Source organism: Brachycentrus maculatus, unplaced genomic scaffold (assembly GCF_059751285.1).
Source record: "Brachycentrus maculatus isolate JH-2025_06_01 unplaced genomic scaffold, ASM5975128v1 h1tg000326l, whole genome shotgun sequence".
NCBI lineage: Eukaryota > Metazoa > Arthropoda > Insecta > Trichoptera > Brachycentridae > Brachycentrus > Brachycentrus maculatus.
In genome coordinates, this window is record NW_028281075.1 from 2,905,882 (window position 1) to 2,931,913 (window position 26,032).

Here is a 26,032-nt window from a genome sequence, read left to right on the forward strand (position 1 = left end):
TATATATATATATATATATATATATATATATATATATATATATATATATATATATATATATATATATATATATATATATATATATATATATATATATATATATATATATATATATATATAATAACATTTTGCTTACGATGGGTCATGACTGGTTTAAGTGATTCATTACACGTGTAATAATTTCGACACATAAAATGTCGTGAATAAAGTAACTGGTCAAATTTTAAGCATCATAAAAAATTATAATCTCTCAGTCTCTTAATATCTAAAATAATTCGGTAAGGTTCTTGCATACATTTAAAGAGTATCTACTAAATAAAGCAGAGATAAAATTATAGATAAAAAATATTTAAGGGAATAGTTTGTATTATTTTTTATACAATTAATATCGTGCTCTTCATGAATAACTTCTGTACCTATCCACGTAGTAACAGGTTCACAGAAACTATATTTTATAGACATCACCGATATATTTCAGTAATCGGAGATGTCGCTCTATGAACGCAGCCTCATTGTGAAAATAGCTACCTTATTTAAATGAACAACCGTGGACAAAAGTCTCTACCTACTCGTTTATATTCATTGTTAGGCTTACCATACGTCCCGGTTTGGCCGGGATTGTCCCGGTTTCAGACACGGGTCCCGGTGTCCCGGTCGGTTTAGATTTTGTCCCGGTTTGCGCAAGGACTGTCCATTTATCTATTCAAACGGTGCATTTTTCACATAGAATTGTGGGTAAACAGTTTCGGTAGAGCCGAAAGTTTTACATGTCGCTCACTCCTTTCAAGAACGTCATAAATCAAAAAACTTGATTTTTCAGGAGAACGTTTTTAAAGTATGAAAATATAACACAATGTATTAAGAATAAATATTTAGCCACTTATTGAACGTTTTACTGTGATTTTTAGATTTTTTAGGTAAAACCTGACGGTTTTTTCTCCATTTGAAAAATATTTAGGATATTTGAAAAAAATAATTAAACAATACATTTTCTTAATAATGCAAAAACAACATTTTTTGCCCTGTAGCGGGTAAATATTAAGTTAAAAATATGCCTCTTTTAATGGGATATAGTACATTTTCTGGGCATTCCGAAAACATGCACAACTGAAAATTTAAGAATTTTGATTTATGATGTTCTTGAAAGGAGTGAGCGATGTATTGGACTTCATGTACTAAAATTGGAAGAAATAGAGATATCTGCAGATCTTTAAACGAAATGCATCAATCAGATGAACGACAGAAAATGAATACTGATAGTCTTCTTGATCAATTGTCGCTCAAAAAACTTTTTTTGCATAAAAAAATTAAGAATGGAGTTACACGGCGACCCAAACTGAATACGTGGATAAATGGGTCCAATTATTCAAACATTTTGGCGAGCAACAAAAAATGATGCTGGAACGAATTATGCTCGTTATAAGAGGTTCCTCTGTATTTTTTTCTCTCTACCTGTCCCGGTTTAGAGCTTCATAATTATGGTAAACCTACTCATTGTGTATGTTGGATAAAAATTGTATCCAGAATACAAATTCGAATCGAACGGAACCTTTGGTTCACGAGTGCACCTATTTGAAAGCATGTCACTATCGAGAAATCGTGAATTTCCGTGTCACATCATGCAATCTGACTTATTTTATTTACTGCTGACAATTTCTACAAAACGTTATAATAAAACCATTTCAGAGATTTTTTAAAATCGTTACCAAATAATTAATTTAAGAAAAACAAATGTTTTGTGCCTGTTTTTTTAATGCGTGAACATAATTAAACACTGATATTTAGTTTCAATGTATTAATTGTTCATTTGTTATTATTTTTAATATTTTATAAATAATCCACATACACATGTGTAATTTCTATGCAATGCTCATTTTTTAAATCCTTTAAAATATATATGAAAAAAAATTCATCATAATGTTTTTTGCAGATATGTACTATGTGGAACTTTTTATAAAACTTGAGGATGGAAACCTCCACCCCCTCTCATTTCAAACCTCACTTAATTACCCACTCCTTTATCCCGCCGACTCACCTAACTATGAATATTTCACAGTTTTAAGTTAAGTACATATCCATCCCTGAATATGACATGATGCTTTTCGAAACTAGTTAAGAAAAGTATCAAAAAATAATCAAAAACACAGTTTCTGTTTTATTTTATAAAAAAATCTTTAATGACCAAAGTTGATGATTTTTCTTTTATTTCCTCACCAAAATGGCACTCGTATAGTATCGCATCGGATCAATTGGAGTGTAATATATTTTAAAATATCCATATACTGATGTCATGTCGCTCACTCCTTTCAACAACGTCATAAATCAAAAAACTAAATTTTTCAGGAGAACGTTTTTAAATTTTAAAAATATAATACTTTGTACTAAAAATAAATATCAAGACACTTATTGAACGTTTTACTGTGCAACATATATTTTTAGGTTAAACCTGAATGTTCTTTCTCCATTTGAAAAATATTTAGGATATTAAAAAAAATAATTATACAATACCTTTTCTTCAAAATGCAAAAACAATACTTTCTGCCCTGAAGCGGGTAAATATTAAGTTAAAAATATGGGATATAGTACATTTTCTGGGCATCCCGAAAACATGCACAACTGAAAATTGACGATTTTTGATTTATGACGTTCTTGAAAGGAGTGAGCGATGTGTTACTGCGATTACAGGTATGCGCAACCCCTAGCCATTGCTGAAATTCTCCCTAATAATCTTCATCTATTTCCCATATGCCAGTCAGTAATGCCTTGACCTCTCTTTGATTAAGGATATATTTTCAAAAAACCTATTTTAAAAGTAATAACTGTTATACCGTGAATTATTATTTTTAATTCTAAACGCTTTCTGAACTTAAGATCATGACTTAAAAAAAACAATCAATTCGCTTTAAGCACGACGTCATTTGACGCTAAATCGCGATATAACGACAGCGATGCGACGTACCTACTGAGTACACAAACCTAAATGTCCACAATGGATAAATTGATATTTAAGCTATTTTCATCCTAGGACTTATGAGTACATACAAAAGTTTAATTATTTTAGCAATTGCTTCAAAATTACGTAGAATTAAGACACACATTTTTATTTTTATGGATTTTTCGTAACTCAACTTTAAATTAATTGCGAATACTTCAATCTTACTATGTCTGTTTTTAATAATAGAAAATATACCGATTTAGTAAACTAAAATGTACCTTTATGACCATGCATAATATGTATGTAGATTCTTTTAACTTATAACACATTATCAACATACGTTTTTAAACTTTGAAATTCTTTAATGCATCCATAACAAAACGGGCTATTTTCTTCTTCTGATTTAAAGAAAGACTTCTGCTTGGTAAAAGTTGATAAAATCTTTATGGGATATTAAGAAATTAGGAGCAGAACCAGAAAAGCGGATATCAAGGATTGCGTAGCAAGACTGAAGTGACAATGGACAGGACAAGACACTTCAAAATGGACCCCTAAAATTTTAAGAAAGAGACTTTGGGATAACAAGAGAGGTGTAGGAAGACCTCAAAAAATATGGTCCGATGACAAAGCCGCTGTGGGGGTTAAAAATTGGCTGTGAGCAGCAACCGCTTAAAATAAATGGAAGAGGAAGAGACATAGGCCCATATTCAGCAGAGAAAGAAGAAGGCCTGCTCAAGTACAATTTACAAAGATTTTCATGAAACATATATGGTACATTTTCGTAGTAACAAAAATATTTCTTTGTATATTTGAGTAATATTCGTATCTTATCATTTCATCAGTGTCACCTTTGAAATCTATGTGGCTCAGAGCGCATTCGCAGATAACGAGTTTCCGAATAGGAGAAAAATATGAATGTAAACGAGAAAAGCTCGACTCGCGAAACCAAGAAAATTAAAAAATCAGCTCCCTCTCCCCGAAACGAATACATATGTATGAATATTTTCTCCCGTTTCATTAGGGAGTCCCCCATTTCCCCGAATAACACACTCCTTTGTGGGTATTTCAAATTTACGCCACCCATTTGCGGATTCGTTTAAAAAATATCACTTTTCGCGAGACTGTTTATCCGTCCTCTCGCATAAAGCAGCGAGATGACGGCTCGGCTTCATTATACTCCCAAGACGTGTGGAATATATTATTATTATTATCATTAAATTTTCTATTACTCCGGGTGAGTCAAAAGTTTACCTCATTTCATTTCGTTTTGGAATCGTTTTACTTTATTCCCTTCAATCAGCAGACAGCAGCCTGAGATTGAAGGATCGTATGCATCTCAAATTGAAGTGTATTATTTTTGTTGGGTAATATATCCAAAATTAAAAAAAAATTATTTGGTTGAATTCTACATTTATGTATGTTTATTTTAATACGTGACGCGTTTCGTCTTCTTAGGAAATTTTCAAACAGTGTTTGATAATGTCCTAAGAAGACGAAACGCATCACGTATTAAAATATACATAACTAAATGTATAATTCATCCAAATAAACCTTGTTTATTTTATTTATATATATATATATATATATATATATATATATATATATATATATATATATATATATATATATATATATATATATATATATATATATATATATATATATATATATATATATATATATATATATATATATATATATATATATATATGTATATAAATAAATATATATATATATATATATATATATATATATATATATATATATATATATATATATATATATATATATATATATATATATATATATATATGTATATATTCAAAATCGGTTTATATTGCTTATCATTAAAAAAAACCTATAAACGTTTTACATTTTGAGTAATTTTCCATTCACAGTGATATGATATTATACATATATGTGTAAATATTGATGTTATTAGCACTTATCTACGGATGTTTATTTTTAAATTAGCAATAGATATATAAAAACGAGTAGCTATAATGATTTATATTGAAATTTACTCATACGAGGAAGTGCTCTACGACAAAAGGGAAATTCAGTCAATAAAAAAACAATGATTTTTATATTTTTTATTTATTCCTTTACCAAAAATACTAATTTTAATTTAACTAACTAACCATCATGCCACTCTGTCTTTGCAAACATTATTCACCTCTTCCACATTTATGCATCTTCTCATACACACCCGCCGATTATTTCGACTCCTGACCTGACCGCTTTCAAGTATTTGACATACTTGATCATGCAAAGTTTTCCTCTGTTTTCCTCTGCTCCTTTTTCCAACTATATTTGCTTCATAAATTTGCTTTACCGTCCTTTCCTCACTCATTCGTTCCACATGTCTAAACCATCTCAGCACACCTTTCCTGATTTTTTCGATCATGCTTATCTCAACCTTGCATTTTATTACTTATTTCACCATTCAAACATCTATGTATCATACATCGTTTCGCCTGAGGGTTCACATTTAAACTGGATTATGTCTACTTGCATCATTATTTTGCTAACTCCATGCTTCACTTCTAAACATTAGAGTTGAAACTAGGACTTCGTTGTATACTGTCAATTTAGCTTTCGCTGATTGGTTTTTTATTTGCTATAACTGATTTCAATGCACCATTTACTGTGTTCTCATCATTCACTCTCCTTTCTATATCTATATCAATTTTTCCATCCCTACAAAACACACTTCCCAATTAACGAAATTATTGACATGTTCCATAATTTCACCATTTACCAATATTTCACGCTCAGATCTTCATTCATCTCTTCTAAAAATAATAATTTTCGATTTGCCAACATTCATTAGCAAATCACTATCCTTGCATCAACGCCTGCATGTCCTCTCTGCTATCGGCAAGAAGAACAGCATCGTCAGCATACAAAAGTCAACAAACGGTTAAATTGTTTACTACATCTCCAACATTTAAACCTTTCGGATTTTTCATGCAATCATTCATGCGTAGATTAAACAGCCACGGTGACATTACACATCCCTGTTCATCACCTTAAATGAAAATGGACCAATTACCCTATTGCAAGCAGTGCTATCCTTGTTCAAAGAAGCTATGCCTTGGATAAGTTTACTGCTTACTCCATACTCAGATATTACCTTCCATAGTTTCGTTCTATCAATTCGATCATAGCCCTTCTACAAATCCACAAATAAGCAGAATAACTTTATGTTATTTCACTAAAACTTATCTGTTTATTGCGCAAAGCTAAAATTTGATCCGTACATCCTGTACCATTCATACACTGACAATCTTACGCTTTTTCCTTTTTTATTGTTCTCACATTTTCTATAAGGATTGTTAAATGAAAATTTGTATGTTATTCTGTATAATTTCACACTAATTACTTCTAGGCCTTAGACCGACCCAAAATCCATCAGGGGGGCCCATTAGAAATTGGGTTTTCTTGATCTTCAAGGGAATTTGTGTCCTAGCTGTAGGGACCAAGTCAAATTTCGATAACAAGTAGAACGTGACAACCTTAATTTCCATTAGGGCAAATCTGGAACCTGAAATATTTAATCATTTCTTTAAATTTAATTGTTTTTATTATATGTTTATCAAACTATAATATCAATCATGGCTTTAAAATTCATCTTTGTATCAAATTGTATTATAACAATAAAAATTGGTTGAAGGATTAATACCAAACAAATAATTACATATAGTAGTGGAAAAATAATGACGTGTATTATGAATTTTATTTTGTTTAGCTTACATAATTACGCTGAATCAAGATAGACCCTATACGAGGCAAGGATTATGGACCTATCACAGTTTCTTCTCGCCTTTTTTGCCTTCATCTTTCTTATTTATATGTAAAATATTGTAAACATACGTATTAAGTTCGTTTTATTTCAGAATCAAGATTTATTGTAAAAATGATTTGTTTTTAACTAGCCTTTAAAAATTAGAGGTAGGTAATTTCGTTTTTTATGTTTAAAACCCATCACCAAGTTATCGCAGACCCATCAATGGAATTATTATGGTATTATTTAATTTACTATCAGTAAATATGTACATTCCGATAATAGTGTTTTACAAATTTGGACTTTTACAGAAAAATATATTACCAATGCAGTTCCGTGGTCCATTTCCAAATGGCATATAGGCCACTGGATTTATTTTACCCTTATTTTCTTCCGAGAACCGTTCCGGGTCAAATTTTTCTGGATTTTCATAATATTTGGGATCGTGGTGAATGGCATGGGCTGGAATCCAAATGACATCACCTTTCTCGACCTGCACGATATAAATATATTTATCATTACTTCTTTGTCTAAAATAATCTTAAATAAATTTATATACCAATGAAAACATTTTCTCAATTATTCCTTACACATATGGCATAAAGATTCTTATTAATTCATAACTTCAATACACATTCAATAAGGCGAGCTGTAAAAGAAATTACTAAGAAGCCACTAAGAAATTCAAGGTTAACATAAATGTGGAATTATTTAATTGGCTTTTGTAATTATCAATTTTATTTTTTTTATGTACAAGATAAATAATTCCCAAATAAATAATATATAAATATCAACAACCGCTTGGAGGCTTTTGAAATGTTGATCCACTGAAGGATGTTGGGAATATCCTGGGCTGACACGATTAGTACTGTAGAACGGGGCTACTTGAGCGCAGTACAAAAAATATTTAAATCTGTATTTAGTCTACAATAATGAACGTATCGACATGATTCATTGTTTCCCTGACAGGTGACACTTATTGTCACGATACTTCGATCGATACCACGATCTAAATATTTTTTTATACTCGGTTCAAGTAACATATCAAAGTTCAAGTAGCCCCGTTCTGCGGTAACGTTGAAGTACTGCGTAGAGCAAATGCACAGAGATAATTGTTCACAACAATCAAGCTTCGTAAAACTTCGTATTTTGGTCACATAATGAGAGGTGAAAAGTATGCTATCCTAAAACTGGTGATAAAAGGGAAGATTGAGGGTCGCAGAAGGGTTGGAAGAAGGCAGCTTTCCTAGCTTCGGAACATTCGAGAGTAGACCGGGATGAGAGGTGTGGACGAGCTGTTTCCTGCTGCCCAGGACAGACAAGGTCTCTCCCAAGTGATCGTCAACGTGGGAGACCCGGCAGGACATATGAATGATTATATATCGCTCACTCCTTTGAAGAACGTCATAAATAAAAAAACTTGTATTTCAGGAGAACGTTTTTAAAGTTTAAAAATATAATAAAATGTATTAAAAATAAATATCAAGCCACTTATTGAACTTTTTACTGTGTAATAGATCTTTTTATGTAAAACCCGAAGGTTTTTTCTCCATTTGAAAAATATTTAGTATATTAAAAAAAAAAAATAAACAATACCTTTTCTTCAAAATGCAAAAACGATACTTTCTGCCCTGTAGCGGATAAATATTAAGTTAATAGTATGCATCTTTTGCTGGGATATAGTACATTTTCTGGGCATTCCGAAAACATGCGCAACTGAAAATTGACTATTTTTGATTTATGACTTTCTTGAAAAGAGTGAGCGATATATCTGATTATTATATTATTTTTTATCTATCTGTCGATGCACAGGCATGTATTTATGTACTCGTATACTTATGTATGTATGTATGCGTATCTATATGTGTGTATCTGTGTATGTTATAACTTATAATCTACTTGTTTTATGTAATATTTAAAGTAAATTGTTATGTACAGAAAAGAAAAAATAAATGAGTAAATGAAGAAGAAGAAGAAGAATAAATGACGTTGATTTTTAATTTATCATCGACAGTATGAAAATGTATAAATTTAAAACCCTATCTATCCTAAATATTGGTAAAGTTAAATAGTAATTACCGTAATGGACTTCGACGAAGAACAGTTTGCCGGAGGTAGGACGTATTTTTTTACACATTTTCTGTCCAACCTTGTCGCTGGAGGCCAATATCGAAGTGTTTCTGTTAAAATATACATACACTGTAAAAATCACTAATTTGAATATATCTTAGATTTACGGCAAATGACTAAGGGAATACGATTACACCATAGTTTGGGTATACATTATACAGTTAAGATGTTTTTTGATGTGTCATATCTTGGTCTTGATTCTTTTCAGAAAATGTTAATATCGGTAGCGTGAAATTTATTACATGTCGAGTTTTTTTGATTTCTAACCAAGTAAATGCACACACCAAGTAAATGATACATACCGTAGAACGGGGCGACTTGAACTTTGATGTGTTACTTGAGCCAAGTGCAAAAATATCTGTATTTGGTCTACAATAATGAACGTATCGACATGATGTATTGTTTCCCTGACAGGTGACACTTATTGTCACGATACTTCGATAGATACCACGATCTAAATAAAAAAAATGTACTGGGCTTAAGTAACACATCAAAGTTCAAGAAGCCCCGTTCTACGGTACCGTGTAATATCATTGTATATAAACAAAGTTCAATACAATGTAAAGTCATTGGATATATCTGTGTTATTATGGGTAATATGGTTATACGCAATGTGATTCAACGGTGTAAAAATGGACACATAAAACATTACATAAAACAAATTTATTTTTACCAGAAACCACCATGTCCATATATGTCATGTTGTGAATATCTGCATAGGATACTTCTCCATTATTGTTCTCTATCAATTGATCAATCTCATTTTGCAGCTTCTTCTGTATATCAGGGTTAGCGACTAGCTCGTATGCCATGAATGCTTGAACTGAAGCAGATGTATCTAACCCAGCGAGCAGAAAGGCTATAGCCTGGGCCACTAGAGTATCGTCGGTCCAGTCTAAAAAAATAGTCCGTTACATATTATAATATATACAACTAGTCACTTCTTACTTAGTGTAGGCCTTGTGGTCTGTTTTGAGGAGGGATTAGCCTCCTACGATGTCGATTCCCAGCTGTCGTTCCATCTCTTTGGTGGTCTGCCCGGGAGTCGTCATTGAATTGGCCGTACAGTACAATGTGGGGAGTCTGGATGGTTCCATTATTCTCACATGTATACCATTGTCTCCTTCGTTGCCATCCCTACCTAACGACATCTTCGATCTCGCATATTTCCCTTATCGTGTTGTTCCTTATTCTGTCTCGTAGACTCTTGCCAAATATGCTTCTTAGAGTCTTCATTTCTGACTCTCGCGTTTTTTTGTGACTACGGTGTCAGCTCTGATTTCGATCCCATATATCATGATGGTCACTACTTTAAGAATTTATTTTAATTCCGTCCCATGATAAACTTATTAATACTTAACTTTTATATTATTATATTTGTTGATTCGGCATTAACTTTGTGGAATGACATGTTAATAAAAAATAAGTTGTTTTCTTTAATTATTGTAACCACTTAATGAGTTGTGTAATAAAATTAACTAGTTAAGTAGTTAAACAAGTGTTTAATAATAAAAAAATCTTACCTTTTATAGCGTTTTCACTTTTTTTTCCTAATTCTGATTCTTCCGCTGTTGAGAATCCTGTATCTTGCTTACATTCATCATCTTCAGTGGTATCCAAAGTTCCGTTCCTGGCTTCCATTAGTAAATGCATCATATCTGGTCTAATTATATTCTGCTTCTCTCTAGTCTGGATGCAATGCAATACAACATATTTGAAAAAGGTTCTTGTTTCATCCTTTATCACCGGAACTTTCACTAACTAAAAAAATATATTTGAATCATGAATCATGAACGAAAACGGACCAATGTCGATGGTTGCTTCTCGTTGGTAGGGACAAGGTGGAAAGAGAATTGATTAGAGTACAGGCTTATTGTTTGTAATTATTTTATTGTAAAACCTTTCTACTGTAAATTGTTATTGTATCTGTTGTATGTAATGTATAAAATCTAGTAATTAAAAAAAACTTTATTGTATTAACATGTAAGTATTGTATTTTGGCTCAACACAGGCTAAAGAGCCGTTACACATATAATTAATAAAATGTTTTAAAAAAATGTATCTTTGTACCTAAAATAAAATAAGAAAATAATGATAAAAAAATACAAAATAAAAAAATAATCACAACTTAGTTACAGTAAAGCCTCTCATAACGATCATAATTCGTTCCAGAATCTTACTCGTTAACCGAAATATATATTTTTTTGTTTTGACTAGCGTTGAAGTCCCGGCTCACAAGTGAATATCGTGAAAAGGGGACTTGTCCTTTCTCTGATGCGAAATGTCTCTCGTTAAGGGAGCATCTTTTTCACATTTTTTTGCTCGTTATGTGAATTACACGTTATCAGAGGTTCTGCTGTATTTTAGTGAAATAATCAAAATCATATGAGTTATGAAGACCATTAAACGGTGTAGTTTTTATTAAAGAGAAGATATAATTATTTGTTTGTAATTTAACTTGTAAAAATATATAACAACAAAATATATGAAAACAAACCTTCGCAATTTGCCGGAAAGTAGTAATAAAAAATAATTTCCACATCTTCGTCTTATTGAAGCTGACTACATCTAATGCATGCCGATAAAAATCGTTATGTCTGTCATTAATAGAATCTAAACGAAAACCAAAGGCGCAAGTTGCTATGGCGTCATTAGAGTACCTGGAAAACATATCCTTAAGCTCTATTTCGATAACTCCTTTTCCTAAAATAAAAATGGGTATTTTTAGCACTGGAATTCAGCTGAAATAAATTTATAAATGCGTTAGAGTGTCACTTTAAATAATATATTTGAATTATGATGTTTCGAAGACAACAACTTCTTTCTGAAGATTATTTAATACTCTAAGACTAATTTATTAATCGCTAAGTTAGTGCCTCAAATACAAAAAAAAATACTTTAACGCTGAGATAGGCACCGCATTATCAGAGGGAACATTATAGGGAAAATAATGTGTTTGAAATGTTTTTAAATTTACGAAAAATTTACTCATTCTGCTAGTTTAAATGTAAAAATACATTTTAAAACATAAACCACTTTTGAATTCCCTAAAAAAAGATAAAGGGGTACCTATGTAAACGTTGTAGGGGGGCTTACTGTAAGTACATTGAATTAATTAATTCGACCACAATTGGTAAAAAGTTGCAATTCGCGGTGTAACTTATAAATACATTTGCAATCATTGTATATTTTTACAGTGTTGGTCTCTTCGAAAAATGTCCAACAATTTTGACAAACCTTTGTTCACTGGTTTTTTAGACTCTTCGCAGTAGAAGTTTGTGAGTACTTTGGCACATTCAGTAACTAACTCAAACATTCCTCTCATTTTCGAGCTGGTAAATGCAGGACTCAAAGTTGGTCTCATGTGCCTCCATTTTGCTTCTGCAATAATGAAATTTGTGTTTAAAAAATGTAATATTATTATTTTTTTAAATATATATCTGCATTAATACGGGATGCATTTCAGATCTACAAAGATAGAAACTAATTATGTAACAGGAAAAAAAATACAATATAATTTATATCTACATGTATATAGTATTTGTAATTTATATATTTAATGTTTAAATCAAACACTAATGTTTTGAGTCTACTAAATTATATTTTATTGTTAAATACACAGGAAATAATTGTGACAATTGTTTCGCCTTGTTTTGGTACATATTTTTAAACGAATTTTGACATTCATAATAATTCGAAACAATGTTTTTTTTAACAATAAAATACAATTAATTAGACTCAAAAAATCAGTGTGTGATTAAAATAAACTGTTAAAACATTTCATATATAAATTAAAATGGAGTTTTAACCCCCAATCTTTAAAAAAATTAAAAAAAAATAGTATTTATAATTCTTATTTTAGAAAGATGGATACATCACATTTCTGACACTTATTTTTAAAATAAAATAATAATTGTGTGTGTACTATAAATACCTCCCATAGAAAATAAATTCTCGCCAAATAGAGGATCTGTGTCCCAATTAAGAAATACCATATGGTCCGAGAAACTATCAAAATCCTTTATGGTTATTTTCTTAATTAATTCTATGTCTTTGATGACGATCGTCGGATGGGAAAAATTCATGAATCCATAATATCTGCAATTAAAAAAAATGTAAATCTTTAATATTTATTGCTGACAGAATCGTTACTTATCAAATTAGGAACAATTTTTTTTTTGATATTTGATATATTACATATATCGATTTCTTATTTTTCGAAATAAGTTTATGCTTAACTCAAATGAAATGCAATAAAGATACAGCATACATCAAATAAAGCAGATATGCATTAAAAAGATAAAAAACACAAGTACGTCAGTAATTATCCAGCAGTGGTTTAAATATATCATTTTACTTTAGACTTATGAGGATAAGGTAATGAACCAGATATCTGCATTCTCGCTTGGTCTTGTTATCTTGTTTAAGTCGAATATTTTAGATAATTAATAAATCAAGAGAGTTCGTATATGGAGTGAATTATTTTATATAAAAAAAAAACAACATGATCAATAAGAGTTATTTTTCTGTTAGGCATATGAAAAAAAAAAGTCCTTCTTATATTTTTTAAGGCACTCTAAAATAAATAACATTTAATATTTTCATTAATTGATTCGGCAGTCACTTCGTGGTAAAATCTATCTATTTTAAATTTAACTTTAACTTCAACTTTTTTTCATGATTGAGAATGATGCGGAACGCATCGAACACGTGTCAGAATAAATATGAAGAAATGGTGGTATTTACCGAGTAAAACTTGAATTAAAAAAAAAAAAACTTTTAACATACCTAGGGAGTTGTAAATAGTGTGAATTATACATTTTGTTATTTTACAAATAAAATCGATCATTAAGAGTTATTTGTCTGAAAAATTTGTTAATCTTTATACATTTATACATTACTTATTTTGTTACTTGATATTTTTTTTTTAAGTATTGATTATAATTTATCAAAAAGAATCTCTGACTTATCGTCTCCTATATTTTTATTTGATGTCTTCACCCTATTATGTTCAAGTCAAGCTTAAAACCAATTGTGAATAAAATAAATTGATCTTACTTTTCATCTGGAAACATATCATATGTGGATTTTAATACATCCATGAAGTGTTTCTTTCCCCGAAGGCAGTCAGAAAGGTTTCCTACATATGGGATGGAGCTAGTTGGAGCACACTTTATTCCCTTTCTTTTGAAATAGCCATCTTCCCATCTTATGTACAAAAATAGGATACTAATTGCTCCGAGCAGGAGAAGAATTATATCAAAAATATCTATGGAAAACATCTGAAAACAAAAAATATTGCATGCAGAAAATAGTAGTAAGGTGATTTTTTTTAATAAAGACACCACACAATAGATAATATGCATGATAAGAGAGATTTAAATTTTCTAAAATAAAGTAAAGTTTTTACTAGCTTATAGATACAGCAAGATAAAAAAAAATAAAATATATATATATATATATATATATATATATATATATATATATATATATATATATATATATATATATATTTATATATATATATATATATATATATATATATATATATATATATATATATATATATATATATATATATATAACGCTATTTTCTTTAAAAACTCCCTCAGTAGCATTTATGAGAGTATGAAATAAAACAACGACAAATATAATTAGATTTTTTATTGATAATAAAATATAATTAGAATATTCGTTTAGTTATTTTTTTTTATTTATAGACTCATAAATAATAAAATAATAAAAAAATAAGACTTCATTTACTTAATTCAATTTCAAGTGTTTGTTCAAGTTTCAATGGCATTATTGTTTTTCTTTTTTAACTATTTGATATTATTAATTTAAGTTAGTTTAATTTGTAGAACTACATTTTAGTTTATGTATTCATTTTTAAATCAAACACAGATTTTTTGGGTCTACTAAGTCTATTGATTTGGCGTTTAATTTTTAGAACTCTATTTTAATGTATGTATTAATTTTTAAATCAAACACAGATTTTTTGAGTATACTAAGTTGTATTTTATTAAAAAAAAACACATAATATTGTGACGATTGTTTTGCTTAGTTATGGCATTATCAAACGAAACATTCGTAAAAATAATGATTTATTTACGCAAAAAAAAAAACACTTTTCTCCCCTCTTATACGTAATAATTAAAATATTGTATTCAGTCTCACATTTATATCCGTTGATTCGAACTATATTTCTCCACTTTAACACACCAACTACATACTGGGTAAAACATATTGTTGATTCGATTTATATCATATGTGTAATTAACTTCTTATCAATGAATAATAATCATTATATAAAATTTATCCCTCAGTGACGTGGAAGTAAATGAGTATAATTTTTGCAGTGTAATCATCTTGTAAATAAAAATATATTTTTTAACATTTTGCTTTGAATGTCCTTATATATATATATATATATATATATATATATATATATATATATATATATATATATATATATATATATATATATATATATATATATATATATATATTTATATATATATATATATATATATATATATATATATATATATATATATATATATATATATATATATATATATATATATATATATATATATATATATATATATATATATATATATATATATATATATATATATATATATATATATATATATAAGGACATTCAAAGCAAAATGTTAAAAAATATATTTTTATTTACAAGATGATTACACTTTTTATTACAATGATGATGATGAATGTAGATCTGAGTGTGAAATATTGGTAAATGGGGAGATTTTGGAACAGGTAGATGATTTCATATATTTGGGTAGTTTGTTTTCTAGGGATGGAAAGATTGATAAAGACATAGAAAGGAGAGTGAATGCTGGGAACAGAGTAAATGGTGCACTAAAATCAGTTTTAGCAAATAAAAATCTATCAGCGGAAGCTAAACTGGCAGTACACAATGGAGTTCTGGTTCCAACCCTTATGTTATGGAAGCGAAGCATGGAGTTGGCAAAAGAAGGATGAAAGCAGACTGAATGCAGTCGAAATGCGATCCCTCAGACGAATGTGTGGCAAAACGATGTTTGATAGATGTTCGAATGATGAAATAAGGAAAGAATGTAAGGCTGAGATAAGCATTATCGATAAAATTAAGAAAGGTGTGTTGAGATGGTTTGGACATGTGGAGCGTATGAGCGAAGAAAGAACGGTTAAACAAATTTATGGAGCGAATGTAGTAGGAAAAAGAAGCAGAGGACGACCGAGGAAAACTTGGCACAATCAGGTATGTCAAATACTTGAAAGCGGCCGGGTCAGGAGTCGTAATAATCGTCGGGTATGTATGAGGAGATGCATGAATGTAGAAGAGGCAAAGAATGTTTGCAAAGACAGAGTGATGTGGCGTTCGATTCTCTCTGCCTACCCCTGCGGGGAAGCGGCGTGATGGTTAGTTAGTTAGTTAGTTATATTATATATATATATATATATATATATATATATATATATATATATATATATATATATATATATATTATATATATTATATATAAATATATATATATATACATATATATATATATATATATATATATATATATATATATATATATATATATATATATATATATATATATATTTGTATATATATATATATTGTGCAGATGGCAGCAGTGATATCTTCATATTACATTAAATATAATAATTCATCAAGTATTTCGAGCCGCTACTAATTATATTTCTGACCAAGAACGTAGTAAATCATAACTCACTATATACTCAATGTTATTTTCAACATCTACGTCATTATTTAATGTTTATTTATTTTTTTCACTTTTTCACGCTTATTATTTTTAATGTTTCTGTACGCGTGTCTAAGTACATTACTGATAGCTGATTTCTGGGTTAAGATTTTAACTTGTAGGTACATCAAATAATTTGTGCCTAAAATTTGTTATGACATATATATCAAACAAAATTGTTTTGAATAGTGATGTAAGTGAGTATACAATTATACATAGGAATAGAATAAGAAAAGAAAAATCGTAAACAATTGAGAATCAAAATAAAGCTAGTGAAATATAATACTGTGTCCTATGCACCACTGGGTACGGTGAGCGGTTTAAGGATGATGAATGTATGGTTTTGTTATGCTATGTAAATGTTACTGAAAAGAATTAGTTTTTTTTTTAAGTAGTAATATTGGATGAAAAATATGAAATATCCCAAAAAAGGCATAAAATATAATACTTGCCTAGTTCTCGAAAATTGTATGATGTATAAAAGCATGTTATTGCCTAGCAGAGAGGGTGTTCAATTACATTCGTTTCGGTTTCTGATTTTTTATAAAGACAGGAATGACGTTTTGTATAAATGAAATGGTTGTAATACCTTTCTTAAAATACGAATTTATCCGAAATGATTTGCAAAAGTTTTTTTTAAATATTAATTATTGTGACAATTTTTATCTTTTTCTTTTTCTTTACTGATAAATGTTTGTAATTTGTGTGTTTAAAATATGACGGTGGTGACTTTTTACGGCGTAGAAAATCGTTGACCTTATCCGACATCAGATTGAGGGCTCAATACAAAAGTTTCCCACATCTTCCTTATTTATCAAGGCCAGCTCTGCCAATTACATTTTTGTCATATAATAATAATGATGTCTTGATAATATTATACTGACAATACACTATCATTGGGAACAAAACTGTTGACCCCATAGCATGCATATCAAAATAGGGTGTTGTAACACGTGGAGACCGATGATTAATATGTTATGTTATGTCTTCGAAAGACAAAGGCGTTTTAAAATTGAATTTTAAACCAACTGGTCTTATAAGTTTTTTAATCAATTTTATCACAGTCAACGTTTAAATTTTGATTGTTAAAAAAGTCCAAATGCATATTCATCTGATTTATAGAAATCAATATATGAAAAGAGTCAAGTTTTTATTTAATATGTAAGTTTTGAAATAAAAACATTTGTAATTATGCTTTAAAAATTAATTTAAGCATCCAAAAATAATTCTTTGTGCTTATAATTTTAAAAGTATATTTACATATACTACATAATCCATCTTTCAATACATACATATATATACATATTATGTGCATAATAATACCTAAATCAGAGTAAAATATTTACCCAACAAAGAGTGAAAAATCATTCACTTTATATATATTTTTAAATTACGATATTAAAAGGTAATGATAACGATCAAGTGATCAAAATAAATATGTATCATATTTTAATACGCACATTCTTTTATACTACCTCTACGCTAAATGCACCACTACCACTAAATTTCCATATGCTATCCCGATCACCCTAGTAATATTTTCACATGCAAACATATGTTAAATATACATACATATGCAGACTTACACACAGGCACTCACGTGGGCCCGTGGCGTGTAGACAGTTAAAGGAATAAGAAAGAATATTTACATATTATAACCTCCAAGGCACTGTCATTTTGAAATCCCATTGCGACTTCACTGCTACTATAACTCAAATAAAAATATAAATTGAAAAATAAAAATATTTTTATCGCAATTTTTAGAAAACTTTAAAATATTATGTGTATGCAAATACTGAATTTAATTATACAAAGATTGCTATCAAGATTTTCATAGATATTTGCATAGAGTCGAAGGAGTTATTGAGTTAATAAATGGAAGTCAGGGCATATTAAGTAATACTGGTAAGTGGTCAAATCTCAAGCGTTTCATAGCAAGTGAAATACTTTTAAAAAAATACCACCACGCATGGAAATAGTTTCTCAATTTCTATATTATATATATAAACATATATATTTATATATATATATATTTGTATATATATATATATATATATATATATATATATATATATATATATATATATATATATTATATATATATATATATATATATATATTTATATATATATATATGTATATATATATATATATATATATATATATATATATATATATATATATGTATATATATATATATATATATATATATATATATATATATATATATATATATATATATATATATATATATATATATATATATATATATATATATATATATATATATATATATATATATATATATATATATATATATATATATATATATATATATATATATATATATATATATATATATATATATTACAACATTTTGAGTGTGTCCAAATACTTGTTCACAAAATCTGGATTATCTCCAATTACAGGAGTTATTTTCATATTACTTGAATTATATTATATTTTCATATTGACTTCCATATTCTTCTTCATCTTTGATGATATGTCAAAAAATAATATATATGTATATATATATATTAATACGGCGAATAATTAATGAATATTATTAAAATGCTGACATCCGCAATCAGTAATGTGTTATAATTTAGACGTGTGCACAAAAATCTTGATAACAATATGAAAAAAATATGTGTTTACAAAGTAAGATTATTAATAATTTAAAATTAGCGATAGTGATAAAAAATGGCGGTTAATTTACTCCCAATGTTCATGATCATTGTAAAATAATCAGTAGCAGTTTATACATTACATACATATATGTAAATATTATGTTATAAAATCAATTATATTAATGTAAGTATACATGTTTTAGAACAAAACGATTATTAATATAAATATTTGGTAATCCTCTGTACATACATAGTTGATAGCTATTTTGAACTTTATGAACAATGTTATTACAGCCGTTTTTGCGATGTGGATGCGTTTTCAAAAACTGCATCTCTAGGCCTACAACTGTAGCACTAAGAGTAATTTCCACCCAAGTGATAAGCGTGATAAACCTAAATTACCGAACAACCTTTTGAATGAAGGTCGCATTTATCATTAAAAAAAATACATATAGGTTATGCTCAAAAAAAAGATGCGGAAAATCTACAGAATACGACTGATGTAAAATCTATCAATATTTTTGTTTTCTGCCATAGATATAAATATAATTAAATTCATTATTTCATTAATTAATTCGGCAGTCACTGTGTGGTAAAACCTATCCATTTTAAATTTAAATTTTACTTAGTAATTACGACAACGAATACAATATGACAATGACTAAAGCATCCGCCCCTATCGTCCATGTTCCCAGTGATAAGAAATAAAAATAAAAAATAATGATAAAAATTAAATATATAATTCAAAATAAGAAACAGCTCTTACCCCCACTTCAACTTTCAACGTCCCAAGGACCCAACTCTAAAATTTACAATTAGCTTCACATCCGGAGTTTGAAAATGATGCGGAATGCATCGAAACACGTGTCCCAGTAGATTTTAAGAAATAATGGTATTTACTAAGTAAAATTTAAATTATAAATTCATTATCTGCCGTTTAAATATTTTATTTGATGAATTTGTGATCCATTTACAGCTGGACCGGATTCGTTATATCCGAAGTCCGTTGAATGGAGGTCCGTTATATCGAAGTTTCAATTTATGAATATTATTTTAGATTCTTGATATTAAACACTTAAATGATCCCGTCGTTATAAAAAAAAACAATAATACCATTTTTTAAAAACCAGGTTAATGTGTTGCATTGTGATTTTGTCCCTGCGTTTTGATTGCGTGGCTAGTAATCCACTGTGCATACGAGGAAATCTTCATGACTTTCGTGTGTGTAGACTAAAATTATTACAGACAGCAGTCGTCATACACGAAACCCCCTCGCACTCATCCCCTACCCCTAACCCCCCACCGTCGAACCACCCCTCCCAGGACCCACCCTCCTTACAGTTCACAATCTCGAATCTAATTATTTGGGGGTTGATTAAAAATATTACGTGCGTGATAACAAACAGGTATTGAAATCGTGGATGGCTTCACTTTTCACAGGGGAAATTTTTGAGCATTGATATTATGGCGAGAGACTTTTTTTTATTTGTACAATATATACCGTAAGTTGCTTCGTGGGGTTGTACGTACAGTGAGTGATATATGTAAGCAATTCACTTCAATTATACCGTGGTTAAAAAAAAAAACAATTGAACATAATACACTATACCATAGACATCAACAAATAGAACCGTCAATAATTTAGCAATGTTACCAATATTAAAATAAGTCCATCGTTTTTGTGACGTCATTTATTACCAACTTACGAAAACAACGTATTTATGAAGGCGAATTTTCCAAAAGAAAATGATGAATGAAAACATGGATTATATCGGCTGTTATAAACACAAAACGAGTTTAATGCAATCCTTTATAGTTTGAGTATGTTAAATTAGATATTCCTCCCGTCTGACAATGATCTCTTCTATGTGCAAGGTCAGCGATGCCAAACTGTTAAATTTTGCAATCACGGTTTTATATTAATGTTAATAGTTCATTGAATATTTAAATATAGATATATATATATATATAGATATTTAAATATATATATATATATATATATATATATATATATATATATATATATATATATATATATATATATATATACATACATATATATATATATTTATATATATATATATATATATATATATATATATATATATATATATATATATATATATTTATATATATATATATATATATATGTTTATATATACACACATAGATATATATTTACATATAATTAAATATGTGCATTAGAGTACAAAACGTATTATTGGTATAAAAAGACGTTCTTTGCCTTATCAGGTGCTCTGTTTTCACCTGAAAATGTTATCAAAAAGAATTTCTTCAAAAAAGCAATTAATTTATTCAAACCGCCACCAGCACACGCTAGAACTTGAAACACACACCTATCAGTCACAGAAAGACATGCTTAACACTAGAATCTTAAATCTAGAAATACTAGCTGAACTAATTTAAATCCATCTGCGATATTTTTACTTCGCATGTGGCAACACCAGTCGCCCCGGGCTATGTATGACTTATCTATACTTCTTACATCGGGAATCACGTGCCCTGTCTGATTCCTTCATTAAGGGCACACATGCAATGGGGTGGGGAGGGCGGTGGTGAGTGACTCGGGAGAGGTTGGCGGCCCCCTTTACATTTGGGAGCCCACATTTAAAAATTCAGGGGTTGTACGTTAGAATGCCGATGTTGACATATACCAACGAGTAACCTACGTTTTAATTCGTATTATTATACACATTCAATATATTATTTATTGATATCTCATCAAAGATTAAGAAGAATATGAAAGTCTGGGAGTTTACGGGGCATATACTTAGGTAAGTACCTCAAAATCCGCCTCCGTGGTGTAATGGTCAGCGTGTTTAGCAACCGTGCTGGAGGTCCCGGGTTCGATTCCCAGGGGGGTGAAAATAAATATTGGTGATTTTACACTGTAATATTTATTTAATATTACCCTGGACTGGTTCCTGAAGCGCAAGAGTGATCACCTTGCCTTCATGTAAGTAATGATCAATATAACACTGCGTCAATTCGATGCAGTGCCCTATGCACCATTGGGTGCGGATAAGGGTTATAAGTAAGTAAGTAACATTTACCAATGCTACCCATGTTTGACAACCACACTACTCAAATTCTTGGAACTTCTTTATGTATTGTTCAAATTCAAACAGAATTAAATAGAATTTCACTAGAGACATGTATTGTGAGATGAATGAAGCTTTGTATTGAGCAGAAACTTTTTAATTTGTATGTGAGGTCCGAACCTGGCTTATAATCACATATATATGAAGCGCCAGAAAATATTATTTTTTATTTTATTATTTTAGCTTATAATTTGACCAGATTGGAGATAATCCAAATTTGCGAACAAGTATTTGGACACACTCAAAATGTTGTAAGTAACTTACGTTTAAAATCGTCGTATTACTTTCAATGTATTGTTGCCTTTTATATTGGATGGTTTAATTTTTTATTTTACAGAATTTTATAACTACCTCAGAAAATGAGAGATGCAGATGGTTCAATGCTTCGACCAATAGTTAGAAGTGAGGATATTTTCTATTAGAGGTCATTTGATTCGCGCTTCACGGCACAAGAAAAGAATAAGCTGACATAAAAAAAAAACGCAAAAATGTATTATGTTTAAGGATTTAAAAATATATTATGAGATGCCTGAATGTATGAAGATTGAAAAGAGTCTGAAAGAATTAAAAATGAACTGTTTTGTTTACTGTAAGAAGATTTAAATATATATGATATTAAATTTAAGTGTAAATACATGTTGATTTAATTAAAGTCCAGGTGTAATTATTTTATTGTATAAACCTTTATACTGTAAATTGTTATTGTATCTATTGTGTGTAATGTATATAATCTAATAATTAAAAAAAAACAAATAATAATAAATATAAAAAATCGTTTTATTATATAAGTATTTCGGCTCAACACAGGCAATGCCTAAAGAGCCGTAATACATATAGTAAAAAAAATATATTAATCTACAAAATTCAAATTAAAAATTCAAATTCAAAAAAATATTCTTTAAACCCTCATCCACACCCAATGGTGCGTAGGGCACTGCATCATATAAACGCAGTATTATCTTGATTGTTAACACATGAAGGAATGGTGATCAGCCCTCCACTTCTGGTATCAGTCCAGGGTAATATTGAATAAATATAAGAGTGAAAAATTACTTAAATTTATTTGACCCCCCTACCGGGAATCGAAACCGGGACCTCCAACAAGGTAGCTAAACATGCTAACCACTACACCACGGAGGCGGACGACATATTAGTTTGTATTAAATGTAATATCAGCTAACTGATATTACTTTTTTTTAAATTATATTCTGATGACGTATTAGATAGAATAATATAATAAAGTTATATATGCATATGGAGTCCACAAACTATCTCCAGGCTTTTCTGTCGGCTGCCAGATCCTTTGCATCCTCCCAAGTGAGATCCGCGTCCCGAAGTTCAGACGAGAACTGCCGACGAATTGTCAGCACGGTCGTCCTGGACGGCGCGAACCTGATCTTACAAGAAGCAAGTTTGATTAAGGCTCTCGGGAGGCATGCGGATAACCTACATGCGTTGTTTCATAGATTATCAATATTTTCATTGGTTTCGTGTTTTTTTCTTCATTTAACTAGATTGAGCCACAGCATTACGTGGCTGGACACAGCTAGTCTACATAAATTAAAAATTACTTTCGCACTCAGTACAAAGTTTTTTCGAAATTAAATTTCGTAAAAGAGTGTACAAATATAGTAGATATGTACAGTATTTCTAGTTTATCAAGTGAATTTAAATTATATTTTTAAGTGTAAGAACAAAGCTAACCTTCTAACACTTATCCGCACCCATAGGTGCATGGGGCACTGCATCGTATTGACGCAGTGTTATCTTAATCGTTACTTACACGAAGGCAAGGTGATCACTCCTGCGCTTCAGGGACCAGTCCAGGGTAATATTTAATAAATATTAGAGTGTAAAATCACTAAGATTTATTAACCCGGCATCAACCACCCTGAAGATCGACCCCGGGACCTCCAGCGCGGTAACTAAATGCTTCAGGTCTAAATGTAAACTAAAATATAATAAATAATTATCTATTTTATTAACAAGTGGTAGAATAAATAAGAGGGAGGGAGCGTTAGTCAAGGGGGTCGAGATTGAAAATAAAGAAAAATGGAAAGCAAAGGTGAATAATTTTTAAACAATATATTATTTTTCAGTTAATTATGTTTTTGTTTACATTTAGATCTGAAGATGGAAGCATAGCTTCAGAAACTAGTCGTCATAAAATAAACTCAAGTGGTATAAAAACAAGTGTTTTACTTTTACAATAAATAGATCTCACATAAGCTAAAACTACAAATATTAATCGGCCTCTGAATGCTCGAAGATGAACTTGGTAGTTTCAACAATGCGGTCATCCATATGTGGAGGTCTTACGCAAGGTGCTGAAATATGATGTGTTTAATACGTCGGACTGTATGGGGCGTTCATTATCGATCTACCTTAACCGCTCTAAAGTTTTCAGCATGTGTGTTGTTTGGGGTGACTTTGGGGGGGTTCTTAGGAAATGAAGGGAGTTGTATGTAGGAAATTAAGAGGGTTCGTGAGTAATCAAAAAGAAGCTATATTTCCACCCCAAGCCACGAATTCTACGACTCGGCGCTAACGTTTAATCGTTTCAACTATTTTACAAGGCGGATCGTTATTTTAAATCAGCGTTTTATTGCGTCGGTTGCTCGCTGAAAATATATTAGAGCGATGTATCACATGCGTGTGTAATAATATGTTTATATATGTGTATATATATATATATATATATATATATATATATATATATATATATATATATATATATATATATATATATATATATATATATATATATATATATATATATATATAAATCCTTCTTCTTCTTCATCTTCAACCCCCATCCCAATGGTGCATAGGGCACTGCATCAGATAAACATCGTGTTATCTTAATCGATGTTAACACATGAAGGATAGGTGATCAGCCCTCCGCTTTAGGTACCTGTCTAGGGTATTGATTGAAAAAATCACTTGTATTTATCTGACCCCTCCCGACTGGAAATCGAATCTGGGACCTCCAGAACGGTAGCCGAGCATGCTGACCATTACACTATGGAGGCGGACATTTACCTAGGTACCTCATAATCCGCCTCCGTGGTGTAATGGTTGGCATGTTAGCTACCGTGCTGGAGATTCTGGGTTCGATTCCCACGAGGGGTGAAAATAAATATCAGTTATTTTTCACTCTAATATTTATTTTAAACTACCCTGGACTGGTCCCTGAAGGTATGATCACCTTGCCTTAATGTAAGTATCGATCAAGATAACACTGCGTCAATATGATGCAGTGCCCTAAGCACCATTGGGTACGGATAAGGGTTAGATATATCTACCTATACGTTGAATACCTAACTAATTGATTCGTCTGTCACTTTATAGTAATATTCATCCGTTTTTAAATTCAGTTTTACAAATTTATTTAACTAGTTTTTTTGTTATGATCATTTCATTATTAGATGAATATTTCATTTTCGATTTTTTCATGGTTCTCCAGGTTTCTGTAAAAAAAACTTTTTTATTCAAATGTGAATATGTATGCCCCTCCACTAATTTGTGCATTTTATAAGCAAGCATATTATGTCAATTTACTTAAAATGAATTGTTTAAAGATTTTTCCCCCAAAATTAATGAATTACCATTACATTTGTTGTGTAAACCTATTTATTTGA

At 29.7% G+C, this 26,032-nt stretch overlaps 1 protein-coding gene across 1 annotated transcript; it reads right to left on the bottom strand.

The window, feature by feature from the left end:
- Positions 1–5,013: 5,013 nt before the first annotated feature.
- On the bottom strand, positions 5,014–15,086 carry LOC148304292 (cytochrome P450 9e2-like). The gene is made up of 10 exons (XM_088268532.1): positions 15,030–15,086; positions 13,911–14,134; positions 12,787–12,950; positions 12,090–12,233; positions 11,350–11,555; positions 10,376–10,613; positions 9,526–9,747; positions 8,802–8,902; positions 7,047–7,215; positions 5,014–6,482 (listed from the first exon to the last, which is right to left on the bottom strand). Exons 2-10 carry the CDS (start codon positions 14,132–14,134, stop codon positions 6,313–6,315), a joined length of 1,638 nt encoding a protein of 545 aa, XP_088124658.1. The 5' UTR covers positions 15,030–15,086; the 3' UTR covers positions 5,014–6,312.
- Between the last annotated feature and the right edge of the window lie 10,946 nt (positions 15,087–26,032).